We start from the raw sequence: 22,382 nt of genomic DNA, 5'->3' as shown, positions 1-22,382 counted from the left end.
GTTCTTCATCATTATTATTTTGAATCATATGCTGTAATCGTGAATTCGTTAGCTCGCAGTGTGATTAGCATGTCTATTCAGATTGGGTGGAGCGATTACTTCTATTTGTATTACGGATGCAGCCCACATAGATTTATTTGTAGGCGCTTCCAGCATGCTAGCACACGGAGAGGTATATGCATTAGACTGAATTTGAATTACTATGTTCATAACAAGCAGTGAATTCTCACGCGTATTTTATTTATTCACTATAACTTTATTGTTTCCGAACATTTCGGACAAACCTTATTTTCAATATTTTGACGCACGTAAAACAGCATGTTTCTTTAAGACAATTGCCTTCTAATCCATATATTTGTATTTATTGGTGTGCCTGAATTATTAACATGACCTAATGAATTCATTATGGTAATAGTGGTTGCGAAATAATGTATTCTCGTAGTATGTTCTCTATGTTTATGAATGATGCATTCGTATTTCTATGGCCGATGGGCACACAGGAAGTAACTTGACAAAGGCAAACGCCGAAACGCGTCGTCCTTCTAAAGCTAGCGCACAATAAAGTATTTGTGCGGTTTCCTGGTGTGCTGTCTTCTTATTCCTGGATTCTCTTAGAGCATAAGACTTGGATTATATTACAGTGGCTGCTGCCGCCACTGACAGCACCAACGTTGCAGGCCTGGGGGCTGCTCTCGCAGCAAGCTACGGACTTGTATATATATATCCTACTGGCAGTCGCCAGTAGGTAGTTATAGTTAGGACCCTGTTTCCATAGGAAATCCGCAACATTCTATTTGAAATAACTTTGGCGCCGGTCGACGAATCCTGGCGAAATTTTCAAAACTAATGGGGCGCTACGCTCCGCTCCTACCCTGAAAGTCTCGGGGGGATTCGTCAAGCGGGAGCTGAGAAAAAAGGGGGGTCCCAAAACGCGTTTTCCCCATGCATTTTTCCATAGGACCTTTAGACACAGCTACAGCCCGAACGGCTGAACAGAATTACTTGTAATTTGGCAGAGAGGTAGTCCTCAGGTCAAGGAAGTGCCTTTTGTAGGTCTGGTGTAAATCTGTTCAGTAGTTCCTGAGAAAATAGCATTTAAATCAATATATATATCTGTAAGCACGCTCCGAGCGCGCACCGTAAGCTTACCGTACGCGTACGGTGCCGTGCGCGATTCTGATTGGCTGTTGGATCTTAGTAAACATTCGAATCGGTCGAAACCAGGAAGTGTCGGCCGCCATTTTCTCTCTCGCACTCGGAGGGGTGGAGGAAAAACAAAGTTGGATATCATAAAAAGGGGGCAGGCTAGACAGCTCCTAACCACCTAGCCTTGGTTATGGTGTGCCAGAAGGCCATCCAAGGCCAAAAAATATATATTTTTTTTTGTTGTTGAAAAAACGCCGAATACGCTTACCGTACGTGTACGGTAAAAAATTAATTAAAAAAAAACAAAATCCATATTTCCCCCCCCCCCGTGTGCAAAAGATGCCCGCTGGGTACCTTTTGTGCATGGCAAATATTTATTCAGTGAACATTTAATAGAAAACCTTTCAGAACGAAGCGCATAATATGTCCTCCGTGTGCGGACGGTGCGCGAAGGTCATCGTGCGTACATGGCCCATCCAGCCTAACGTGGGCACGCGGTGCGCGTCGCACGGAACGAACTGCGTGAAGTGGGCGCGCACGGCACGAACGGCGTAAAGTAACTTAGCATTTAAAAAACCGTACAAATTCACTGTAAAAACCATAGGTTTCACACACGTTATAGTTAGGAATTAGCATTTAAAAAACCTTGCAAATTCACTGAAAAAACCATAGGTTTCACACAAGTTATAGTTAGCTGTACATTTCACTCGTAAAAAACCAATGAAATTCCACGTTATAGTTGGTGCAGGCAACTATAACTCACGCGACCGCAATCCTCTGCTGATGACATATGTGTCTTTATGAAAAAAAAATATTTGTAATATATGTATAGCTAAAATTTAATGGAAGAAGACATGGGCAAATAAGTGTCTAAATACAGTATTAGCATCAGCAGAGGATTGCAGTCGCGTGAGTTATAGTTGCCTGCACTAACTATAACGTGGAATTTCATTGGTTTTTTACGAGTGAAATGTACAGCTAACTATAACTTGTGTGAAACCTATGGTTTTTTCAGTGAATTTGCAAGGTTTTTTAAATGCTAATTCCTAACTATAACGTGTGTGAAACCTATGGTTTTTTTCAGTGTGTATATATATATATGTGTGTGTATATATATATGTGTATGTATGTGTATATATATATATATATATATATTTTTTTTTTTTTCTTTAAAGAGCTGCAGATCTACCACGCCTCTAAATGTACATTGCACATGGACACTTGACAGTTTTTTTTTTCCTTCGTCATTGTGTTTGGATGTGCACAAAGTAGGCTTTCAGTTTCACTGTGTTCCCCATGTGTTAATCCGCTCTTTTTGTTCTTTCTTCACAACTCTTTCCCAGCTACTACTATCACATTCGCGATGTACATTGAAGTTTCTCTTCTGGGTTGTGTTCAAGCAGCCCAGGACCTTTTTATCAGGGGCCAAAGACTCTCCTTCACGTGGTGGCATCTCGAAGAATGAGCATTGATTATGGAGCGATCACAGTTTCAGTACTGTCCTTAACGCCATGCTAACTACCCAAGGACCAGTCACCATCAGGGCTGCAATCTGCTTGTCACACAACCACAATGGTGCAGGAACCCTGACTTGCCTAGCATTAAGACTAAATAAAACCCTTCGCTATTGGAGGGAGCATTGGTGGGCCTATAGCATGCATCAAAGTTATCTTGGGTATCCTGGATATCTTCAAGGAAGAAGCCACTTTAGCTGCTCCTGCACGCAGAAAGCCTACAGCCCAGGAGGTGGCCCCAAGCTTAAAGCCCGGCCCGCAAAGGAAAACTGAATACAGTCCAGCAAAAGACCAAGGCAACTTCTTGTGATGAATTAGAGCACCACCCCTAAGGGAGTTTGGTGTTGAGTCTGAGTGTAGTGGGAGGGATAAGGCCGTAGAAGAACCATCCCTCCTCCGGATACCCATCAGTCTGCCACTAACCAGAAAGGGGGCCACTGTTGCCTTCTTTGGCAACATCCCCATAGTTCAATTTTGTATGGCAGTTACATGGTCAACACCGCACGTTTACTGAGCCTCAATGTGTGGAGATATTAGCCCACCAACAAGACTTAGTTGGCCAGGCCGTTTTTGAGAACATTATTTCACACCTCTGTATCCTCCACATGCTAGCCACTGCTATTCAGTCTGTTCTTAGTGTATGTTTCTACAGCCACAAATGCTACGAACAGAAAATGTTACCTAGCATGTAAGCATCTTTTTGTAGCATGTCGTTCTCTAGATTAATATGCACCCCCCCCCCCCTCCTTTCTGGACCCGCATAATTTATGCACAGCATTAAAATACACTTGTTTTCTCCATACATTGCAACATTGCAATAATCTGTTACCATTCATTCTTACTCCACACAGCCTCTCACTGGCTGTGCAGAGTACAATCTAACATGGAGTAGGGACCTAGCAGGGTGTACATTGAGAAGAGTCTCGCTGCATCTTGTGACAAACCTTCTTGAAAGTAAAACCACTTTCAAACACCTGAAAATAAGCATGAACACCCCATCCCCTTTTTTCCCCTCCTGGTGCTGCAGGGAGGTCTTCTACCCTGGGTCTAGTAATGAATCCCTCAAATAGTGCACTTTATTTCAGGTTCATCAACTCATGACTGTCCACTTCTGAAAGTCTCGTATAGACAGAAGCTCCTCAGTTTAAGCTGCGAAGATCTGGATCTAAATTCAGTTCAATTCATATCATTTATATAGCACTCCGCTACCTCCAAGGAGGTGTCCCGGCGCTTGTGGGAGCACATGACCGTTAAGGAGAGAACTAAAGATCACACAGCCATAGGAGAGGTATCAGAGGTTTTAAGTTTGAGTCTGAAGACTGATTCTGCAGTGCTGCAGCACAAACTAATTGGCAGAAAATTCCACAATTTGAAAGCCATGTATGTAAAGGAGCGTCCGCCTCGTCTGGTTTTACATATCCGGGGAACATACAGAAGCTTAAGGTTGTTGGACCTCAAAGCTCTGGACTGTGAGTAAGGCATAAGTCTTCTAAGATATAAAGGACCCTTGAGGGTGTAGGTTCTAAAAACTAGAGTACTTGCCTTAAATTGTATTCTCTTAATGGGAAGCCAGTGAAAGTCCTGCAAGTAAGGAGAAATTGAGCGAGAGGTGATCTTCAAAATGAGGCATGCTGCAGAATTCTAAATAAATTGAAGCTTTTGGATAAGAAAAGACGGTAGGCCAAAGTATAGACTATTGACATAGTCCAGTTTTGCCATAACCAGAGCGTGGTAGTCTACCAAAATGAGGTGGAGCATCCCGAGAGATCGAAGGGTGGCAAAACATGAAGCAGCGCGAGGGATCTAATTTGAGGTTCAAAGGTAAGATGCATTTCAAATTTTACCCGAAGTTTGCTGGCCATCAGAGTGGGGGCCAGGGCAACAGCAAGTTCAGGTGGCCACCACAGACTAGCATCTGGGAAGAACTGAGTTTAGTTTAAAGTAACTCTTCGAGGCATGTGGGCTGCTGAATTCATATCTGTGCATAGATCGCCGCCTAGTGTTGGGTCCGGATGATTGCACATTGCTGTCCTGGAAGAGTCTTCGAAGTATCACGAGATAGGTGACTCCTCCCCTGGACCACAGTGCGCATGGGCATCCTCTCCATCCTTAGATTGTTTGTTTTTTTCCGCCATTGGGTTCGGATGTGCTTATCTTAGATCAAGTTAGGAAAATTCAGTTGAAGGCCAAAAGGCCTTTAGTTCTCGTCGGTACTGTTCCCGAACACATCGACGTCCACCCCGTATGCAACAAATGTCTCTCACCGGATCACGATGAGTCGAAATGTATGGCCTGTGCCCGATTTCCGCTCTAAGAAGACTCTCCGGAATCGACGGGCAGCGAGATTGGAGGCGCAGCAATAGGCGCCTGCCCCGGCCACCATCTTTAGCACCGAAGACGAGGACGCCGAGAGCGTGGAAGACGTAGACTCCAGCCCCGCTTCCGAACACGATTCCCGATCGGAAGACGACGATGTGATCTTTCAGAGAGAAGTCGTCGTCGAAGAGGTAGGAGACTATGATGAGGCCTTTGGGGCTGAGGAAGATAGCTCCAGCGAGGAGCTAGGCCAACCCGTCGATACGGAGGCCGAAAAAATACGTCGTCATGAGGCTCCGGTCAAGGGATCGCCTTCGGGCCTTACCCAAGATCAATCTCACGGTTCTTCGGCCCCGCCTTCAGGCCCGGCCTCGAACATTTCGCAAGAGCCATTATTATCGAAGGCGACTGGATTCCATTCAGCGAAACCGAAACCATCCATCGCACCAGTTCCATCGAAACCGAAAGTGAAACTGGTTGTGATCGGCTCGAAGCCCTCCACTCCTTCGACGCCGACAAAGGTCATCGGCTCCGACCGCGCAAAAAGGGATTTCGGTGCCGAGCTCACCGCAGCGGATACGGGTGCCGAGCCAAAGAAGAAGGCCCTCGGTCCCCACAAGGTGCCTCGGCCTCTGGCACCGAAGACATCGGCCCCGACCACAAGTCAAGGTGGCCACCCCATCTGCGTCGACGTCTAAGACGGCGGCGCCTGCCAAGTCATCGACTCCCACGAGCGTCGATACCTCCCTTCGGATCGATGACCCCATGACTGCAAAAAAGTCGGGGGCCGCTTCGACGCCTACCTCCAAGGTGCCGACCGGTCCCAAAGAGCCATCTGCGTTCACCGTGCAACAGGTCTCTGCATCGTTGCAACGTATCGGAGAACGGGCAGCCCTCCACTCCACGTCGGGTCCCGACGCGCACAAGGCTTCGAAAGCACCCTCGGCGCCGACCAACATCACGTTTGGGTTGCCGCCGCCCACGGCGCCGAGACTGTTAGAGATTCGGACAAGTGTCCGCCAGACAGTCCCCATCCACTGGACAACAGATCTCGAGCCTTCACAGCCACAATTTATCAACGCCAACACTGGTAGGTTGATGCTCCGCAAGCGGAAAATCACGCCAGAGAGGGGATTGGACTCCTACAAAATTCCTCTCAAACACAAATTGCCGGCAGGGTCCGAGCCAGTGCTTCATGAACACTTTCAACCCTTCCATCAGGATCCACCGTCCTTTTCTCCTACGCCTTCAGAGGCAGACGCAGTAGAGGACTATGTAGGGGATGATACCACCTACCCTGGGGATATCGATCCTGATGATCACATGCAAGACCCAGATCAGGCATGGGATGACCCCACAGACCAGGGTACCGCACCAGATACCCATGACACGCAGCTTTATAACATAAAGACATCTCCCACAGAGGACACTGCTGCCTTTAATGCCCTCATAGAGCGGGCTGCTGCCAATCATGGAGTAGAACTCCATTCTGACACTGTCGAAGAAGACTTCTTGGTGGACACTTTTGCCTCTTCCGAAAGAACTGTCCAGACTCTGCCCATGTTAAAAGGAGTTCTCAAACCTGCAAAAGACATTTTTAAAGAAACAACCAGGGCACGGGTGCTAAACCCCAGGACTGAAAAAAAATACAAGCCTGCACCCGGAGACCCTATGTACATTAGGGGCCAGTTACCTTTGGACTCCATGGTGGTTGCTAATGCTCGCAAGAGAGCCCACTCACAAACAGGTGATGCTCCTCCCCCAGACAAGGAGTCCAAAGTGCTGGAGACATCAGGCAAACGGATTGCAGCGCAAGCAGCGAACATCTGGCGCATTGCCAACACACAGGCACTCCTGGCCCGTTATGATAGGTCCCACTATGACACACTAGAGGCACTACTCCAACATTTGCCAGATGAATATAAAGAGGCAGCGGAGCTCCTCATTAGAGAGGGACAACTCCTTACCAATGCATCCAAGTGCGCACTGGATGCAGCCGACACAGCGGCGAGGGCAATCAACACAAGCGTCCTGTTGAGATGGCATGCATGGTTGAGAATCTCAGGCTTCAAGCCGGAGATTCAGAACAATATCCTAAATCAACCGGTCAACCCAGACTATTTATTTGGCCCTGAAGTTGACACTACCCTCGAAAAAATTAAAGACACTGACACTGCGAAATCAATGGGGGCTCTGCAGACGCAGCAGTTTCGTAGTGGCTCCTTTCGTCGCCCCGGGAATAGAGGAGCAGCTAGAGGTCAGGGGTCACAGCAGCAGTACACTAAAGGAGGCACACAAAGTACCTATGATAAAACCAACAGAGGTGGATATCGTGGCTCCAGCACCAAGGGCAGAGGACGTGGTTACGGCAACACCAGGTTCTCCCCCAAAAACAAACAGTGACACCCTCTCCCTGCCCCCCGACCACATAACACCTGTCGGGGGGAGACTCCAACGGTTCCTGTCAGCGTGGAAAACCATCACCACAGACAGGTGGGTCAGGGACATTATCCAGCACGGTTACTGTCTCGAATTAACGTCCACTCCACCCAACATACCGCCAAAGCGCCGTCCTATGTCCGTAGAGCACTTGGCATTATTGCAGCAGGAAGTGCTAAGTATGCTGCAAAAAGGTGCAATAGAGGTCGTGCCCGTCAACCAGCAGGGGACAGGGGTGTACTCTCTGTACTGCTTAATCCCAAAAAAGGACGGGTCGCTCAGACCTATACTAGACCTGAGACCCCTCAACCAATACATTCTCTCAGAGTATTTCCATATGCTCACCCTACAGCAGGTTCTCCCGCTACTCAGTCAGGGAGACTTCCTAGCCACACTGGACCTAAAAGATGCCTATTTCCACATACCCATACACCCTTCCCACAGGAAATATCTCAGGTTCACTATTCAGGGGCATCACTATCAGTTCAAAGTTCTCCCCTTCGGAGTAACAGCACCCAGGGTCTTTACCTAGTGCCTAGCAACAGTGGCGGCACATCTACGAAGACAACACATTCACGTCTTCCCTTACCTGGACGACTGCCTTGTTCAGGCAAAGTCAGCCCAGCAATGTGCCAGCCACATGTCCCTCACCATTCACCTTCCTCACAGTCTGGGATTCTCACTAAATTACCCAAAATCACATCTCCAACCCGCACACATACGACAGTACCTGGGCGCGACCATAAACACTCTGGCAGCCACAGCTCAGCCAAATTTAGTGAGGATCAACAGCATGCAACTGCTGATCTCAAAGATCAAACCTCAACACTCCCTTCCTGCGCGAGTGTTCATACAGTTGATAGGCATGATGGCCTCCTGCATTTTCATAGTCCCGCACGCGAGACTACATATGCGCCCGCTTCAGGAGTGCTTAGCATGTCAATGGAATCAGGCTCACGGGCAATTAAAAGACCTAGTGTTGGTGAGCGGTCGGGCATACAACTCTCTGCATTGGTGGAATCCACAAAACCTTTGCAAGGGCCGACCGTTCCAAGAGCCTGTTCCACAAATAATACTGACAGCGGACGCCTCTCTCCAGGGTTGGGGAGCTCATGTATTCACTTACACAGTGCAGGGACTATGGACAACGCAACAAAAGAAGATGCACATCAACGTTCTGGAACTGATGGCAATCTTCCTAGCCATGAAGGCATTCAAAGTACACTTGTGCAACAAAGTCGTGTTGATCCGGACGGACAACATGACTGCCATGTACTACATACAGAAGCAGGGAGGAACACACTCCACAGTTGTCTCATCTGGCTCAGAGCATGTGGAAGTGGACCATTCAGAGGAACATATTCCTCATGGCGGAACACCTCCCCGGCAAGGACAACCAGATGGCGGATCTGCTCAGCAGACACAGCCACCAGATGCACGAGTGGGAGCTACATCCGTCAGTTCTCCAACCGTACTTCCAACAGTGGGGTCATCCAGAGATAGACCTATTCGCCACAAACGAAAACGCAAAATGCCAAAGCTTTGCCGCCAGGTTCCCACATCCACAGGGCAATGCGATATGGATGAACTGGTCCGGCAGATTTGCGTACGCTTTTCCCCCAGCGCCATTAATACCTCTAGTGGCACGCAAACTGCGACAACACTCACTGACACTCATCCTAGTTGCTCCCACATGGGCGCGCCAACCATGGTACACCACCTTTCTAGAACTTTCCGTGGTGCCGCATCAAAGGCTGCGGATCAAACCCGCACTTTTAACGCAGAACCATGGCGAGATTCAGCACCCAGATCCGCAACAGCTGAACCTGGCAATCTGGCTCCTGAAGTCTTAGAGTTTGGCTACCTAAACCTGCCACCTGACTGTATGGATATCATCAAGGAGGCCAGGAGACCCACTACCAGAGCTTGCTATGCGGCTAAATGGAAGAGGTTTGTCATTTACTGCAACAACAATGACATTAACCCGCTGGACGCATCCATTCAAAACATCTGTTACCTCCACACCTATACCGATGCAATCTGGCATACAACTCAATACGTATCCATTTAACCGCGATAGCAGCCTATCTCCAAAACAGGCAGCACCTCTCTTTATTCAGAGTGCCTGCCATCAAAGCCTTCTTGGAGGGACTCAAACGAGTAATTCCCCCAAGACACCCACCGGCACCGGTGTGGAACCTCAATTTGGTCCTCACCAGATTAATGGGTCCACCCTTTGAACCTCTCCATTCATGTGAGATTCAGTTCCTCACCTGGAAAGTATCCTTCCTAGTGGCAATCACTTCGTTAAGAAGAGTTAGTGAACTCCAGGCACTAACCATTCAAGAGCCATTCATACAGGTTCACGCAAACAGGGTTGTACTACGTACCAACCCCAAATTCATGCCCAAAGTCATATCGCAGTTCCACATGAATCAAACTATCGAACTGCCTGTTTTCTTTCAAAATCCACAAAATGTCAGAGAGAATGCTCCATACACTAGATGTAAAGAGGGCCCTCATGTACTATATATGCAGAACTAAGGACTTTAGGAAAACAAAACAACTTTTCGTTGCCTTTTCTCCACAACACAAGGGCAACGCCATTTCCAAAGCAGGTATAGCCAGATGGATCATTAAATGTATTCAAATTTGCTATCAAAAAGCTAAACGCACATTAACGATTCCCCCACGAGCCCACTCAACACGAAAGTTAGGGGCATCCATGGCTTTCCTGGGAAACATTCCTTTACAGGAAATATGTAGAGCAGCCACATGGTCCACTATACATACATTTACCAAACACTACTGTGTAGATGTACACTCAAAACAGCAGGCAGCTGTAGGATAGGCTGTTCTCAAAACTCTTTTTCAGACTGCTGCAGCTGGCACGGGTAGCCGCCGCTAATGGAGGTACTGCTATGTATTCTATGCACAGATATGAATTCAGCAGCCCACATGCCTCGAACTGAATATGCTACTTACCAGTATGCATCTGTTCTTGGCATGTAGGGCTGCTGACATTCAGATCGCCCACACCCTCCTCCCCGGCGCCTGTAGCGGCTGCAGCACTCAATTACTGTATAGCATGGTCATCACTTACTGTATCTACGCCGTCACTGCCACAATGGCGAAAAACAATCTGGGGATGGAGAGGATGCCCATGCGCACTGTGGTCCAGGGAAGGAGTCACCTATTTCGTGATACTTCGAAGACTCTTCCAGGACAGCAATGTGCAATCATCCAGACCCAACACTAGGCGGCGATCTATGCACAGATATGAATGTCAGCAGCCCTACATGCCAAGAACAGATTCATACTGGTAAGTAGCATATTCATTCCTACATCCAAGCCACCATTTCAGACACGGCTTGAAAGAACTCTGAGTTGAGGGCATGTCTTCATGGAAAGCTAGGAAGAGCTGGGTGTCATGCCCCCAAGATTCCATCAGTTTAGCTAAAGACTTCGGATAGATATTAAAAAATGTGGTGTTAAGTGCCGAGCCCTCGGACGCCACAGACCAGAGATTTGGAACAGAAGGTGAAAGGAGGAAGAAAGACTTCTTGAGAGAGATCCGACAGGAAGGATTTCAACCAGTGCAGAACAAGGCCTCTGACACCAGTTATTTCAATTCTGTCAAGTAAGATGACGAGAGACCGTACCAAAGGCCTAAGACAGATCCAGTAACACAGGAGTGCTCTGATAAATGTTTTTACCTTTATAGATTCAGATACCTCAAGTAAGGTAGACTCTGTGCTGTAGCTTAAGCGAAAACCAGATTGGGAGTTCTGTCAGAGAATTGGATTCTAAAAAATGTGAGATCCAGATTTACACCTTGCCAATCCAGCCGCTGAATCAGCCAAGGGAATGGGGTCATACCTCCTAATCAGAGGGCCAGGAGATGTAAAAACAGGGGTGACCAAATCAGATTAGGTTTTAGCAATGAACTGGTTGAAAAGATTTTGAACTTTCTCATGAAGAAATTAGAGAGGTCTTGACAGATTCGTGCTCAAATCCTACTTGACGGGCACCCTAAATTCTGTAAACTTTTAACCAGGCTCTTTCCACTTGCATAACTGTAAGCTATTTTTTGAAGAGTGTAGGAAAGTAGGATCGACTTCTATGGTTACCCCCACGTTTTACTTGATGTGATGCTGTTTTTGACTAGTCTGACTGGGATCCTGCTAATCAGGACCCCTTAGTCGATCTGCTTTCTCGCTAAATTGTTGTGTTCAGTACTTAAGTAAATCCCAGATTGGATACTGGGGTACCCTTAAGTCCCTAGTATATGGTACCCATGTACTCGGGGCTTAGGTACCCCAGAGGCCTCCCATTGGCTGAAGCGTGTATTATGCCACCCATGAGAGAACATTCAAAAAGGAGCTAGAGGCCTGCCAATGCAGCCTGTGTAAGTTGGTGCTTGCACCACTTACTAAGGATGTAGGTTTACTATATCTAAGGGTCACTGCACTTAAAACCTTTAAGTCACCCCTATTGCAGGTCTTTGCAATCCTGAAGGCAGGGTACTTGGTTCTTAGTGAGGGTGCCCCTGCATGAGCAGGACGCTCCTGCAGCCTACGGAGTCCATTCTCTGCCAGGTTGTCAGTGAAGCAGCCATATACTATAAAGCGGGGCACCGTGTAATTACACTATGACCATCTCAAACTACTGCAATGAATCCTATCATGTTTGGTATAAAACATGTTGGAATCGTACCCCCACACCGGGGTGGTATGATTCTAAGCACTGGAAGAGACCTCCGTTAGGCTCTGTGTTCCCGGTACCGGCCTTCTATTCCTGGACAGCACAAAATGGTTACTGCCGAGCAGAGACCCATTTCTGCCCTCCTGCTGCTGAGCCAAGCTCGAGCAGAGAAAGGTAGAACAATAGGCATCCTGTCGCAGGGAGGGGTGACCATCTCTCTGACAGGATTTAGTGTACCAAGGATGGGTGGGTCTGCATGCCAGAGCCCAAAGTCTGCATTTGGGACATATTTGGTGTCCCTGTGCATAGTCCAGTTTGAACCAATCCTGGGAGCCGTTGGCTCCTGCTCTGGCGTGATACTGGACAAAACATGGGAGTAGCCACCCCCCTGGTTTATCAAACAATCAGTCTCTAGTACCCAGCCCGTGAAGATGCCATTTTAACTACCAAACCTTAGCACCCGTATCAAATTTGCAAAAAGGTTGAACTGGCAATCTCTCGCCGTTATACTAATGTATATAAGCCATCCATTTATGTTTGATAGTGCTGTACGTAAACTCACTACTTTTATGAATGTTTTTTAATCAATGGTGGTTTTAACTCTTTGTAATTGTATGCAAGTCATATTTCAAATGGTTTTAAGTAACTGTGCAATATAAAATAAACTCATTCATGTTCTTGCCTCCCCCCCCAACCCCCCTGTCCAGTCCCCTGAATTGTTACAACCCTTTCCCTGGGTTACTTAAGGGCTTACCTGGGTGTAGGTCCCTAAATTCACCGTGGGATAAGATTCAGATTAGACACTCTTGCACTTCTACCATCTGGGCACTCTGGACTTCGTTTGGGACTGACTTTGTCTCCCTTCCAGTCTGCTGCATCTGTGCCTGTGCATCATGCAGTAACCTTCAAGGCATGTAAAGCATCAAAGACACCTGAAGTAATCTCCCTTGGAGTGATAGTCACTCCCCTGCATTTTCAGGCACTGCTACTAAGTCGACCGGTCTGCAGATCCTGAGCTCCTCTGGATTTCGTGGGCTCTGCAATGCAGGTGGTGGTTTTCCACATCTCCCGAGGCCTTCCCTGCCCTCTCACCAGGATTGAGGCCAGTATCCCTCGTGGGGGGTGCAATAACCGAACCGCTGTGCACCGCGTCCAACTTGCAGTTGCAAAGGCTTGTTGGCTTCTTTGCAAGAAGATCTTCGGGCTCCAAGTAGCCCCATCCTCGAGCACCTCCAGTGACCAGAATCTTCAGCCACCCCGCATCGTGGCATGCATCTTTTGGTGAGCTGCTTGAGGTCCTCTTGCGACTCCAGTGCCTCCGGCCTGTGGGTCCACTTGAGGGTCACGGTTTCTTTTGGGCTTTCCTGATTGCTCAGGACCTGCCCTGACTCCCCTGCTTGTGGTTAGTCCCCTGGACCTTGCTGGTCTCAACTCTGCACCTTCTTGACTTCCGGCGTGGGTTGGATTTGCCAAGGCTTGTTGGTGCTCCCGCCGGACACCGACCCCTCAGCACTCGACATCCTTCATGGCACAGCTTGTACCCGGGTCCTGGCCTTCCTCAGTGTTGCCTGGTCCTCACAGCTGCAGAGTCAAGGTCATCATCCTCTTCCCTGAAACACCCGACATCAGAGGACATTTGTCTTCCAAGTCTCCTGGTCACTCCTGAGTGACATAGGCTCTGTCCCCTCTGCTTTCAAGTACTCCACTTCAAGAATCTACGTTTGGATTCCCACGGACACTTTCTCCTCTTCCAGCAGCGGCACTTTCCTGAAGTCCTCTATTGGGTTCGACAGCGTTTTCCAACACCACTTCAAACGTATGCACCTGGTTTCCCTGGTGTAGGTAACTTGGGTACTAGGGTATCCACGGGTGGGGTGGCTCCAACTTCGTCTTCCAAGGAGTTCCTCCAGGGTCCACTGGGAAGGGTTCTTAATCTTTAAAAATCCAACCGCGACGTGCACATAGACTTGTACGGAGCACGTGGTCGTGTCCACATGCTGCACACACTCTCCGGGGGTCCCTATCTACTTAACTTGGGCGGATTCGTGGGTCCCCAGAAATTCTACGTCCTCACCATCGTCCTGACTAGAGTAGTGGTTCTTGTACCACTTTCTTAGTATATGGTTCTTTGCATTCTTGTAAATAAGTGTTAAATTAAACCACAGCGTGAAATTCGCGATATTTTTATGCATTTGTGGCTGTTTATGCAAATGTCTTTCACAGTGGTGGTGTAAAGCTATTAGAAGCTTTTAACCCTGTGGCTGCTTGGGGCCATGTGGTACCTAATGCTAGATTCGTCATTGTACAACTTCAGTAACACCAACCTGGATAAAGTAAGGAGCCTGGAGTTCAAGGTTCTTCCTCCCAAGAGGCCATAAAATATCTTAGGTGGCAGAATGAACTCAAAGGCTTCTTTGAGTGCCACCTTCACACCGTGGTACTGTAACAAGAATTCTATCCTAGTACAAAAGTACATTGCTAACTCCTCATAATATGGTTTCTGGTCACTTGTAGACTGATGCTCCAACAATGCTGCTTTCATACACGGTTTCCCTAACCTACCCATCTTTCTTGTTTCTCTTATGGGACATTGTCTACCCACCCACTGCCCAAATAAAAGTAATGGGTCTTAAGGCTATGAGTACTTGCATTGCATGGAGCCCGAGGAGCCTTGGGCCTGCGATAAACGTATGAACAGTGAATACCTATCCTGGGTTGAGTAGGCTTTCAGCAGCATGCATTATTATGACATTTAGACCCCAAAGAGAAAGAAGCGAAAAAACACACTCCCGAATCCGAAAAAGACGGGGCTTGTTTTGACAGACAAAGCTCTTCTCCAATGGCTGACCAGCATTTAAGAGGCCAGCCAATGGAGAAGAGGGGCGGGTTCAAGCCCCACTACTAGAAAACATTAAATCTCGCAAGGGAGACTGCGCAAGCGCAGCCTTCGCTAGCCGAGACCTAATAGAGGTAGCTCTCTTTTTAAAGTTGTCTTAACTAAAAGTTTCTCCCCCTCTGAAATCCTTCAGATTTTTAGGTAGCATTGAAGTCCAAACTCTCCTGCCATTCATAAGTGGGAAAACACTGCCATACTCGGTACTGTTTCATCGGCTTCTAAAACTAACCCAAACAAGCATTTTCAATGCAATAGGTCTCGCATTATTAAAGTTTGAGCTGTTGGCATTGCTAATAATAATGCAACACCAATAGCAGCTCAAAGAGTCAGTAATGTGAGATCTATTGCATTGCAATTGTTTTTTCTTTGTTGTTTTTTTTTATATAGCACGAACTTGAGTGAAAGGTGTGTTTATGTTGCATTGAGTTCAGTGTAATTATGTGTTATTATGTGGCACAGATTGGTATTGTTTGGAGTGTATTTATCTTGCATTAAGTAGAGAGTAATTATGTGACATGTAATTATGTAGTACTGAGTGGTATGTGGAGTGTATTTATGTTGTATTGAATACAGTGTAATTATGTGATGTGTAATCACACCACACCCAACCACACGCACCCCACGCACACAGCCCCGCACCCACACAGCCCCGCATCCAGAACTTAAGGGAATCGGGTAATGGAAAGAGAAATAACTCTATCCAAAATCACAGGTTTTCAGTCCAGTAAGAAAGTATGACTTCGCCCCAATGAGTCCTTATTTTTTAGCTACGCAGATAGTCAATTATTTCAGTAAGCCTGACACGACATTCGAAAAAGAGAAGTATAGTGCAATGTAATTTAAGAAGGGGATGCCTTCAAGAAAAAAACCTGATTGTAGCCTTCCAGGTAAACGCCATTTTTGAGGACAGCTCAACATCCTCCGTGTTCAAACTTCAGAATGATTTGCCTCCAACAAATATTGCTCAATTTTGGGAACCATATCCTCGTTCTTTCAGCCTGTGGAAGATCACCTTTTGCTTGTTGCTAAACGACATGTCTTTTGTGTGGAGAAAGGTGCTCTGTCAGCACTCCCTGATGTAAGTGAAGGCACTCCGATAGCTGACAGGGTTTTTTGTTATGTTTGAATATCTATTGTACTTTTTTACCTCCAGCTATGCCTACTGCTAAATGTGCTTTCATATGTCATTTCCGTCCAGAGCTGTAAAGCCTCAGCCCTTCAAGAACATGTTAATAACCCCTTATTTTCTGCTGGTGTTAAAACTGTCGCTCTACTCCAACTTTTAAGAGGCAGGTTAAATTATGATGAGCGTCCTCCTTCAAGTTGATGCGCATATAATATTTTTACTGGAAACTACTTTATTACTCATTGAAGTGTAATGCACCTACTGTGATGCAAGTTATGCAAAAACCAATAAAGAAAGTAAAAAAAAAAAATGTGCATAGAATCTTTTTTGTGCAACGGATACTTGTACATTTTGTGCGGGACTGAAATGTTATCCTGAGAATAATTGGCAGCGCTTTTGTTTATTAGTTAAGTCTGCTAGTTGTTTACTTTGGTACTCTACCATAGGACCCCACTTCATTTTGAAAGCTACTTATCTAATGAACTGTATTGTACATGCAAATCCTGGGTTAAACCCCAAAATAATAATTCTTGTGTTGAGAATATGCTCCCTTAGAGTAAAAAACCAAACCTTTTTGTTTTTGCATAGATGAAATTGATCCAAAAGAACGAATTGCTCGACAAAGGAAGTTACTGCAGAAAAAACTGGGCCTTGACATGGGCGCTGCCATTGGCATGAGCACCGAAGACCTGTTTAATGATGAAGACTTGGATTACACTCCGACTTCACTTGTAAACAAACAACCTGTAGGTAAAACCTCGGGCTGTTTGACTGCAAGGAATCACACAGTGGGTTTTGCTTCATTTGTGCATCTGCCATTGTAACTCGAGTTCACACTGCCTCCGCTCTTGACTTGTGTGTGTTAGCCTCATGTGTAAGATGTATGTCATTGCATCCTAGTTATTGTTTTATGTTTCTGAAGTTGAATCTGAAGATAAGCATGAATGTTTTGAATAGACCTAACCATCTATTCAATTTCTTCAGATTATTCAGGCAGCAGAATTTATAGATTCAGAGTTTCGACCTGGAATGAGCAGCAGACAGAAGAATAAAGCTAAACGCATGGCTAAGCTCATTGCTAAGCAGAAGTCAAGAGATGCGGTGGACACAAATGAGAAGAGGTAACACTCCAGTTGTGTGCTTTTTTTTTTTTTTTTTTTTTTTTTCTGTGACCCGGTCCTCCACCTGAAAGTTTTATCAATTAAGTATCCCCTACCCGTGCAATCCTTTTTTTTTTTTTTGTTTTTTTTTTTGTTTTGTTTTTGTTTTTGCACTTCTATAGCATCACAGGCTATATATACTTCTTGCCTTCCACTCACTTTATTTTCAACATCTCGCCTAGGCAGCGCTTGCACTGTCTCTTCGAGATGTACTGTATTCAGGATATGTGCATAAAGCTCTGGCCACTTGCTGCCCATCTTTTTAATTCGCTCCTGTCCCTGTCCCTTGTAAATGGTGGCTTTTCAATGGTCAATTGGCTTAGTAGTCGCCCCCCCCGTGCCCCCTTGTCTCTTCTTGTAACCTCCCACGAGGACACTCCCTGTTACATGTGTTACTCCACAGGGTTTAATTACAGGCTCAAGGCACTATTTTCTTAAAAGGCTTCAGGCAAGACACACCCTTGGTTCTAAGTTAGGCTCGCAGTGGTTACTTCGCACACAAGAACAGCTCACATTTATGAGAGTCTATAAATTTACCTTCATCACCTCCACACAGAGTACAACCTAATCCGAAATTAATGTAATAATTCTTTTGTCACATTTCATAGCTACTAATTGTATATATGGACATAGCTATTTGAATGTACTCATAGTGCTGTCTTGCATGCAATGCATTATGGGTTGGGTGGATTTACCAAATCTTCTGCAGGGTGCAGTACCATATGTGACCAAAATAGGTCTGCAGTGCTGGTGCCTTGTTCATTAGGGACCTCTAGGAGCATCTTGCGGTACTGCACCTAAACCTGCAGTGCTGGTGCATGCTTACTAGGGACCTCCAGTAGCAACTTGCGGTACTACACCAAGACATGCAGTGCTGGTTCCTTGCTCACTAGGGACCTCTAGGAGCAGCTTGCGGTACTGGACTGAGACCTACAATGGCAGTACTTGGCTTACTACGCAAACATTTGCAATGCACTAGGACTCGCATTACTGAAAGTATTCGCTATTGGCGTTGCATTGTTATTTGCAATGCCAATACCTCAAACTATCAGTAATGGGAGACCTATTGCATTGTAAATGCTTGTTCTGGGAGTTCCTGTCCTGACCTGATGAGCTATGCCCTCTTCGTTATTTCAGCTTTGCTATTTGAAAAGTGTTCTCTATCTTTTTACTCTTTCTTTGGGATTACAGATACTAATTACTTTTGTGGTGCAAAAGGCGATGGTGATGGACGGAGCATCAGAACCAATCAGACACTCACACCCAGTCAACAGATCTGGGTTTGATCCATCACCGTTCTTTAGCCCATTCTGCCACCCCAGTTCAGACATGGCCATATGCAATTCAGTCTGACCCTGTGCCTCATGGGAACAGTCCAGCCCGAACTGCCAAGCCATGCCTTCCCTGGACCGGAAACAAGCTTCCTAGGACCGGTTTCTGGCATTTCAGCCGTCTTCAGCCAGGCTTGCTTGAATCCAGTGGCAAAGTGAGCAAGGGACTCGCGTCTGAGCATACCCTGCCAACTTGTGGCGAACAAAGCGGTACAAAAGGGGGTGGTGATGGACGGAGCATCAGAACCAATCAAACACTCACACCCAGTCAACAGATCTGGGTTTGATCCATCACAGTTCTTTAGCCCACTCTGCCACCCCAGTTCAGACATGGCCATATGCAAATCAGTCTGACCCTCTGCCTCATGGGAAGTTCGGGCTGGACTGTTCCCATGAGGCACAGGGTCAGACTGATTTGCATATGGCTATGTCTGAACTGGGGTGGCAGAGTGGGCTAAAGAACTGTGATGGATCAAACCCAGATCTGTTGACTGGGTGTGAGTGTTTGATTGGTTCTAGTTTTCGAGGCTGTAACATAACCCTTAAAGCAGGCCTGCAGGGAGGGGGTGCACGCATTTTCTGTGGCAACAACTATTCATGTCACTGTTCTATCGAAGAACTGTTGGCTTTTGCTTAATGTGACCCTCTAGTGAATGTCTAATGATCTTTCTGTTTAGTCGGTAAGTCCGAGTACCAAACCCTTTTAATAATAACACGCATTGGCAAGTCAAAAGGTGTAGTCTGCACAAGTACACTTAATGAACAATAGCATCAGTATGTGCAACACATGCAGTAGCACTGTCATTAAAAACCTAGACGACACCGATTACTGCTTTCCAGAAAAACTACAAACAGGAGCCCGGAAACAAATACATTATGTACACTACAGCCTTAAACATCATGCCTATGTCAAAACAGTTTTTATACTATTTGGTGGATTTGTGTGTTGTCACTGAAATAGGTGTATAAATCAAAGAGAGGGAGTAAGAAGGGGTTGCGACCCACTCAGCTTCTTATACCAATGCTTAAAAATCAGGAGAGAGTGGATCACTGGTCCTGAAAGAACCAAAGTTAGCAACAGTAGTTCAGAGACTGTTAAGAAACCCTCAATCACGTTTATTGCAGGTGGTGTTCCAGCGGTATGTTCGATTATCCGCTTATGCTTGACAACGTGACAGCATCATCATTGGGTTACTGTGTGCTTCCTCCACCCGGAGGTTTTTGCCTCCTGTTTTTTCAGTAGTGATCGTAGTGATGAAAAAATACCCGTGTGTGGTGAGGTGATCTACGTGAGTGTGAGATAAAAGACTCTTCAAACCAGTCAATTTTTAATAAAACTGGGTGCGAGTTTATTAAACGCTTTTCGTGCAGTAATAGACGCTTTAGGGTCTAGTGCACTATGTGAAAAAGTCCAAAAAAAGGGAGGTCGACATGTTTCAGCCCTATGTCGTGCCCCAAAGGGTCAGGTGGGCTTTCATCAGGACCTAGTGTAAGTGTGGGGACCCTGATATCTAAGGGACTCCCAGGTTAGGGTGGATTGATTGGTCCAACCGATATTTAGAAGTTCAAATTGAACCTATTTGGAAACATGAGAAAAAAGGGGGAGAAAAGAAAATGAAACAGACCCATATATAGTCAAGATGAGAGCTGTCGTTATGTTAAAAAACTAGAGCATCAGCCGTTGTTGCAACTACAAAATGGCAATACTTCAGTAGTGATAATGGCAATAGACATTCATGCTTATATTGGCATTGAGTAACGGCAAAAGAAGCCCTCTTTTTACATTTAAAAGTAACTTGCAAGAAGAAACTGGCACAAACTAAATTCTCTAAGTAAGCACAAAACACAAAATGTCTTTATAATGATATTAAGACCATTCGCATACGCGTGGAGCACGCTCGTTTTTAGAGTTACCCAGTTTCAGGAAAAAAGGTGTGGCACAGTATGTTGTATTGCCGGTGTTATCCGTGAGCGCTCATTTACAATGACAATAGACATACATACTCATATTGGCATTGAGTAACGGCAAAAAGAAGCCCTCTTTTTATATTTGGAAGCAACTGGCACAAACCGAATTCTCTGAGTAAGCACAAAACACGTAATGTCTTTAGGTTGATATTGGGACCATTCGCGTGCAGCGTGTGGAACACGCTCGTTATTAGATATACCCAGTTTCAATAACATCGGAGTTTTTATCAGAGTAGTATAGGATAATAGTCACAAAGGTGAATTTCAAATCTAGCAATTATCTGAGTTTGAACTTTGGCTGCGCAAAAACATGTTCAAGCATATCAACATACAATTCTGAGGACATAGTAGAGGACGATACCTTGTTTACTCAATTAGAGGAAACCCATCAGGTACAGGAGGTAAAATCCCGCTCTTAAAGGAAGGAAGAAACAGAAGAACAAACAAGGTATTAAAAAAGAGGTATACATTACATCCCTTCGTCCCTCCGTCGGCGTCCTCGTGTTTGTTCCGGCCGTTACCTTGCGCAGGGAGGTTTAGAGACTTGTTCTGCCGCTGCCTCTCTCTACCCGGAATGCGCTTCAGTAACGCCGGGGCATATTTAAAGTAGTCAGAAGCCATCACATGAATCGACAGTAAAAACAGACTGAGTTACTTGTGAAAAACACTATGTTAAAAACAGAGATCGTGCTTTGTATAAATAAATCTTTAGCTGGAAATTCGAGTTACTTCTTGGTATGTATGTTTTCCAAGGCGATTGTACTCAGGTGACAAGGACACATCATGTCTACACTAGGAAATACCAAAAGTCGCAATGTTCATCTGGCTCCGTGGGTTATCTCAAAGTTTGAAAGTACATTCTAAACGAGTTCACGTAAATCTGAGAGGGCCGTGCAATTTCTAGGATTTTCACGGTTCTCTGCCTCTGATGTTGTTGAGATCGTTTAGCAGACGGATACCTTATGTGTAACATATAGCGGATCTTGTATAAAGATTCCTATTCACAGGCGATAGTCACAGTAAGAGAATGACATGGAGTAGAGGGATGTTCCGATTACTTTTTTTGATAGTCTTATAATATAGGAATTCACATCACCTCGACTTATATTGTAGCCAGAGTCTGTAAAGGGGGCGCTTTTATGTCGGTGATGCTTATGTCAGCAGAGTTTGTAGGTGGATAGTGAGGGGAATTAAGAAGTTATTGAGACCCAACACAGATGTATCCCTCATCTACGATGTTAATCCTGGTCCAGTATTTTTTGTTCATGAAATGGTTATCATTTGTTAATACTTAACCATGGGATATTGTTGTTTAGTCCATGTACATGGGTACATAAGCGGTGGACCCATCTTTGTTCTTTTTCGAACAGGGTTCTTTCTGCATTTTGGTTTTTGACAGTAAGGGTTTCCAAAATGACCCACTGGAGGTGATTAATTGTGTGTCCTTTTTCCAGATAATGACTGCTCATTTAAGTGGTACTCTTTTTACACTTAATATTGCTCCTATGTTCACAGAGTCGTTGTTTGACTCTGCGACATGTCATCCCAATATAGCGTAATTTGCATGGGCATGTAATCCTATAGATTACGTGGGTGGTGTTACAGTTGGTGTGCGCTCGGATTGTCCATAGTAAATCTGGCAGTAGTTGTAGGGTTTTAGTTGCTGTAGTTAAGTGACTCACGGAGCACGTGCCACAAGGGTAGTGACCAGTTACCGGTGTTCTGCTCCAGAGACTCATGGTCGTATCCAGACTTGGTTTTGGGGGGGGGTCTTGTGTGTAC

The 22,382-nt window shown here is 45.8% G+C and overlaps 1 protein-coding gene across 2 annotated transcripts in view; it reads left to right on the top strand.

Moving 5' to 3' along the window:
- Window positions 1-22,382, top strand: part of BTAF1 (B-TFIID TATA-box binding protein associated factor 1) — an 852,875-nt gene that overhangs the window by 168,982 nt on the left and 661,511 nt on the right. The window contains exons 5-6 of one of the 2 annotated variants that reach the window (XM_085606166.1): window positions 16,730-16,887; window positions 17,126-17,262. In XM_085606166.1, coding sequence (XP_085462292.1) covers window positions 16,730-16,887; window positions 17,126-17,262 — 295 coding nt within the window. Of the gene's footprint in view, window positions 1-16,729; window positions 16,930-17,125; window positions 17,263-22,382 lie in introns of both variants that reach the window. The other variant, XM_085606165.1, reaches the window with a different exon arrangement.

Source organism: Triturus cristatus, chromosome 1_2 (genome assembly GCF_964204655.1).
Source record: "Triturus cristatus chromosome 1_2, aTriCri1.1, whole genome shotgun sequence".
Lineage (NCBI taxonomy): Eukaryota > Metazoa > Chordata > Amphibia > Caudata > Salamandridae > Triturus > Triturus cristatus.
Note: the sequence above shows the minus strand (reverse complement) of the source record. Positions and strands in the feature narration are given on the sequence as shown.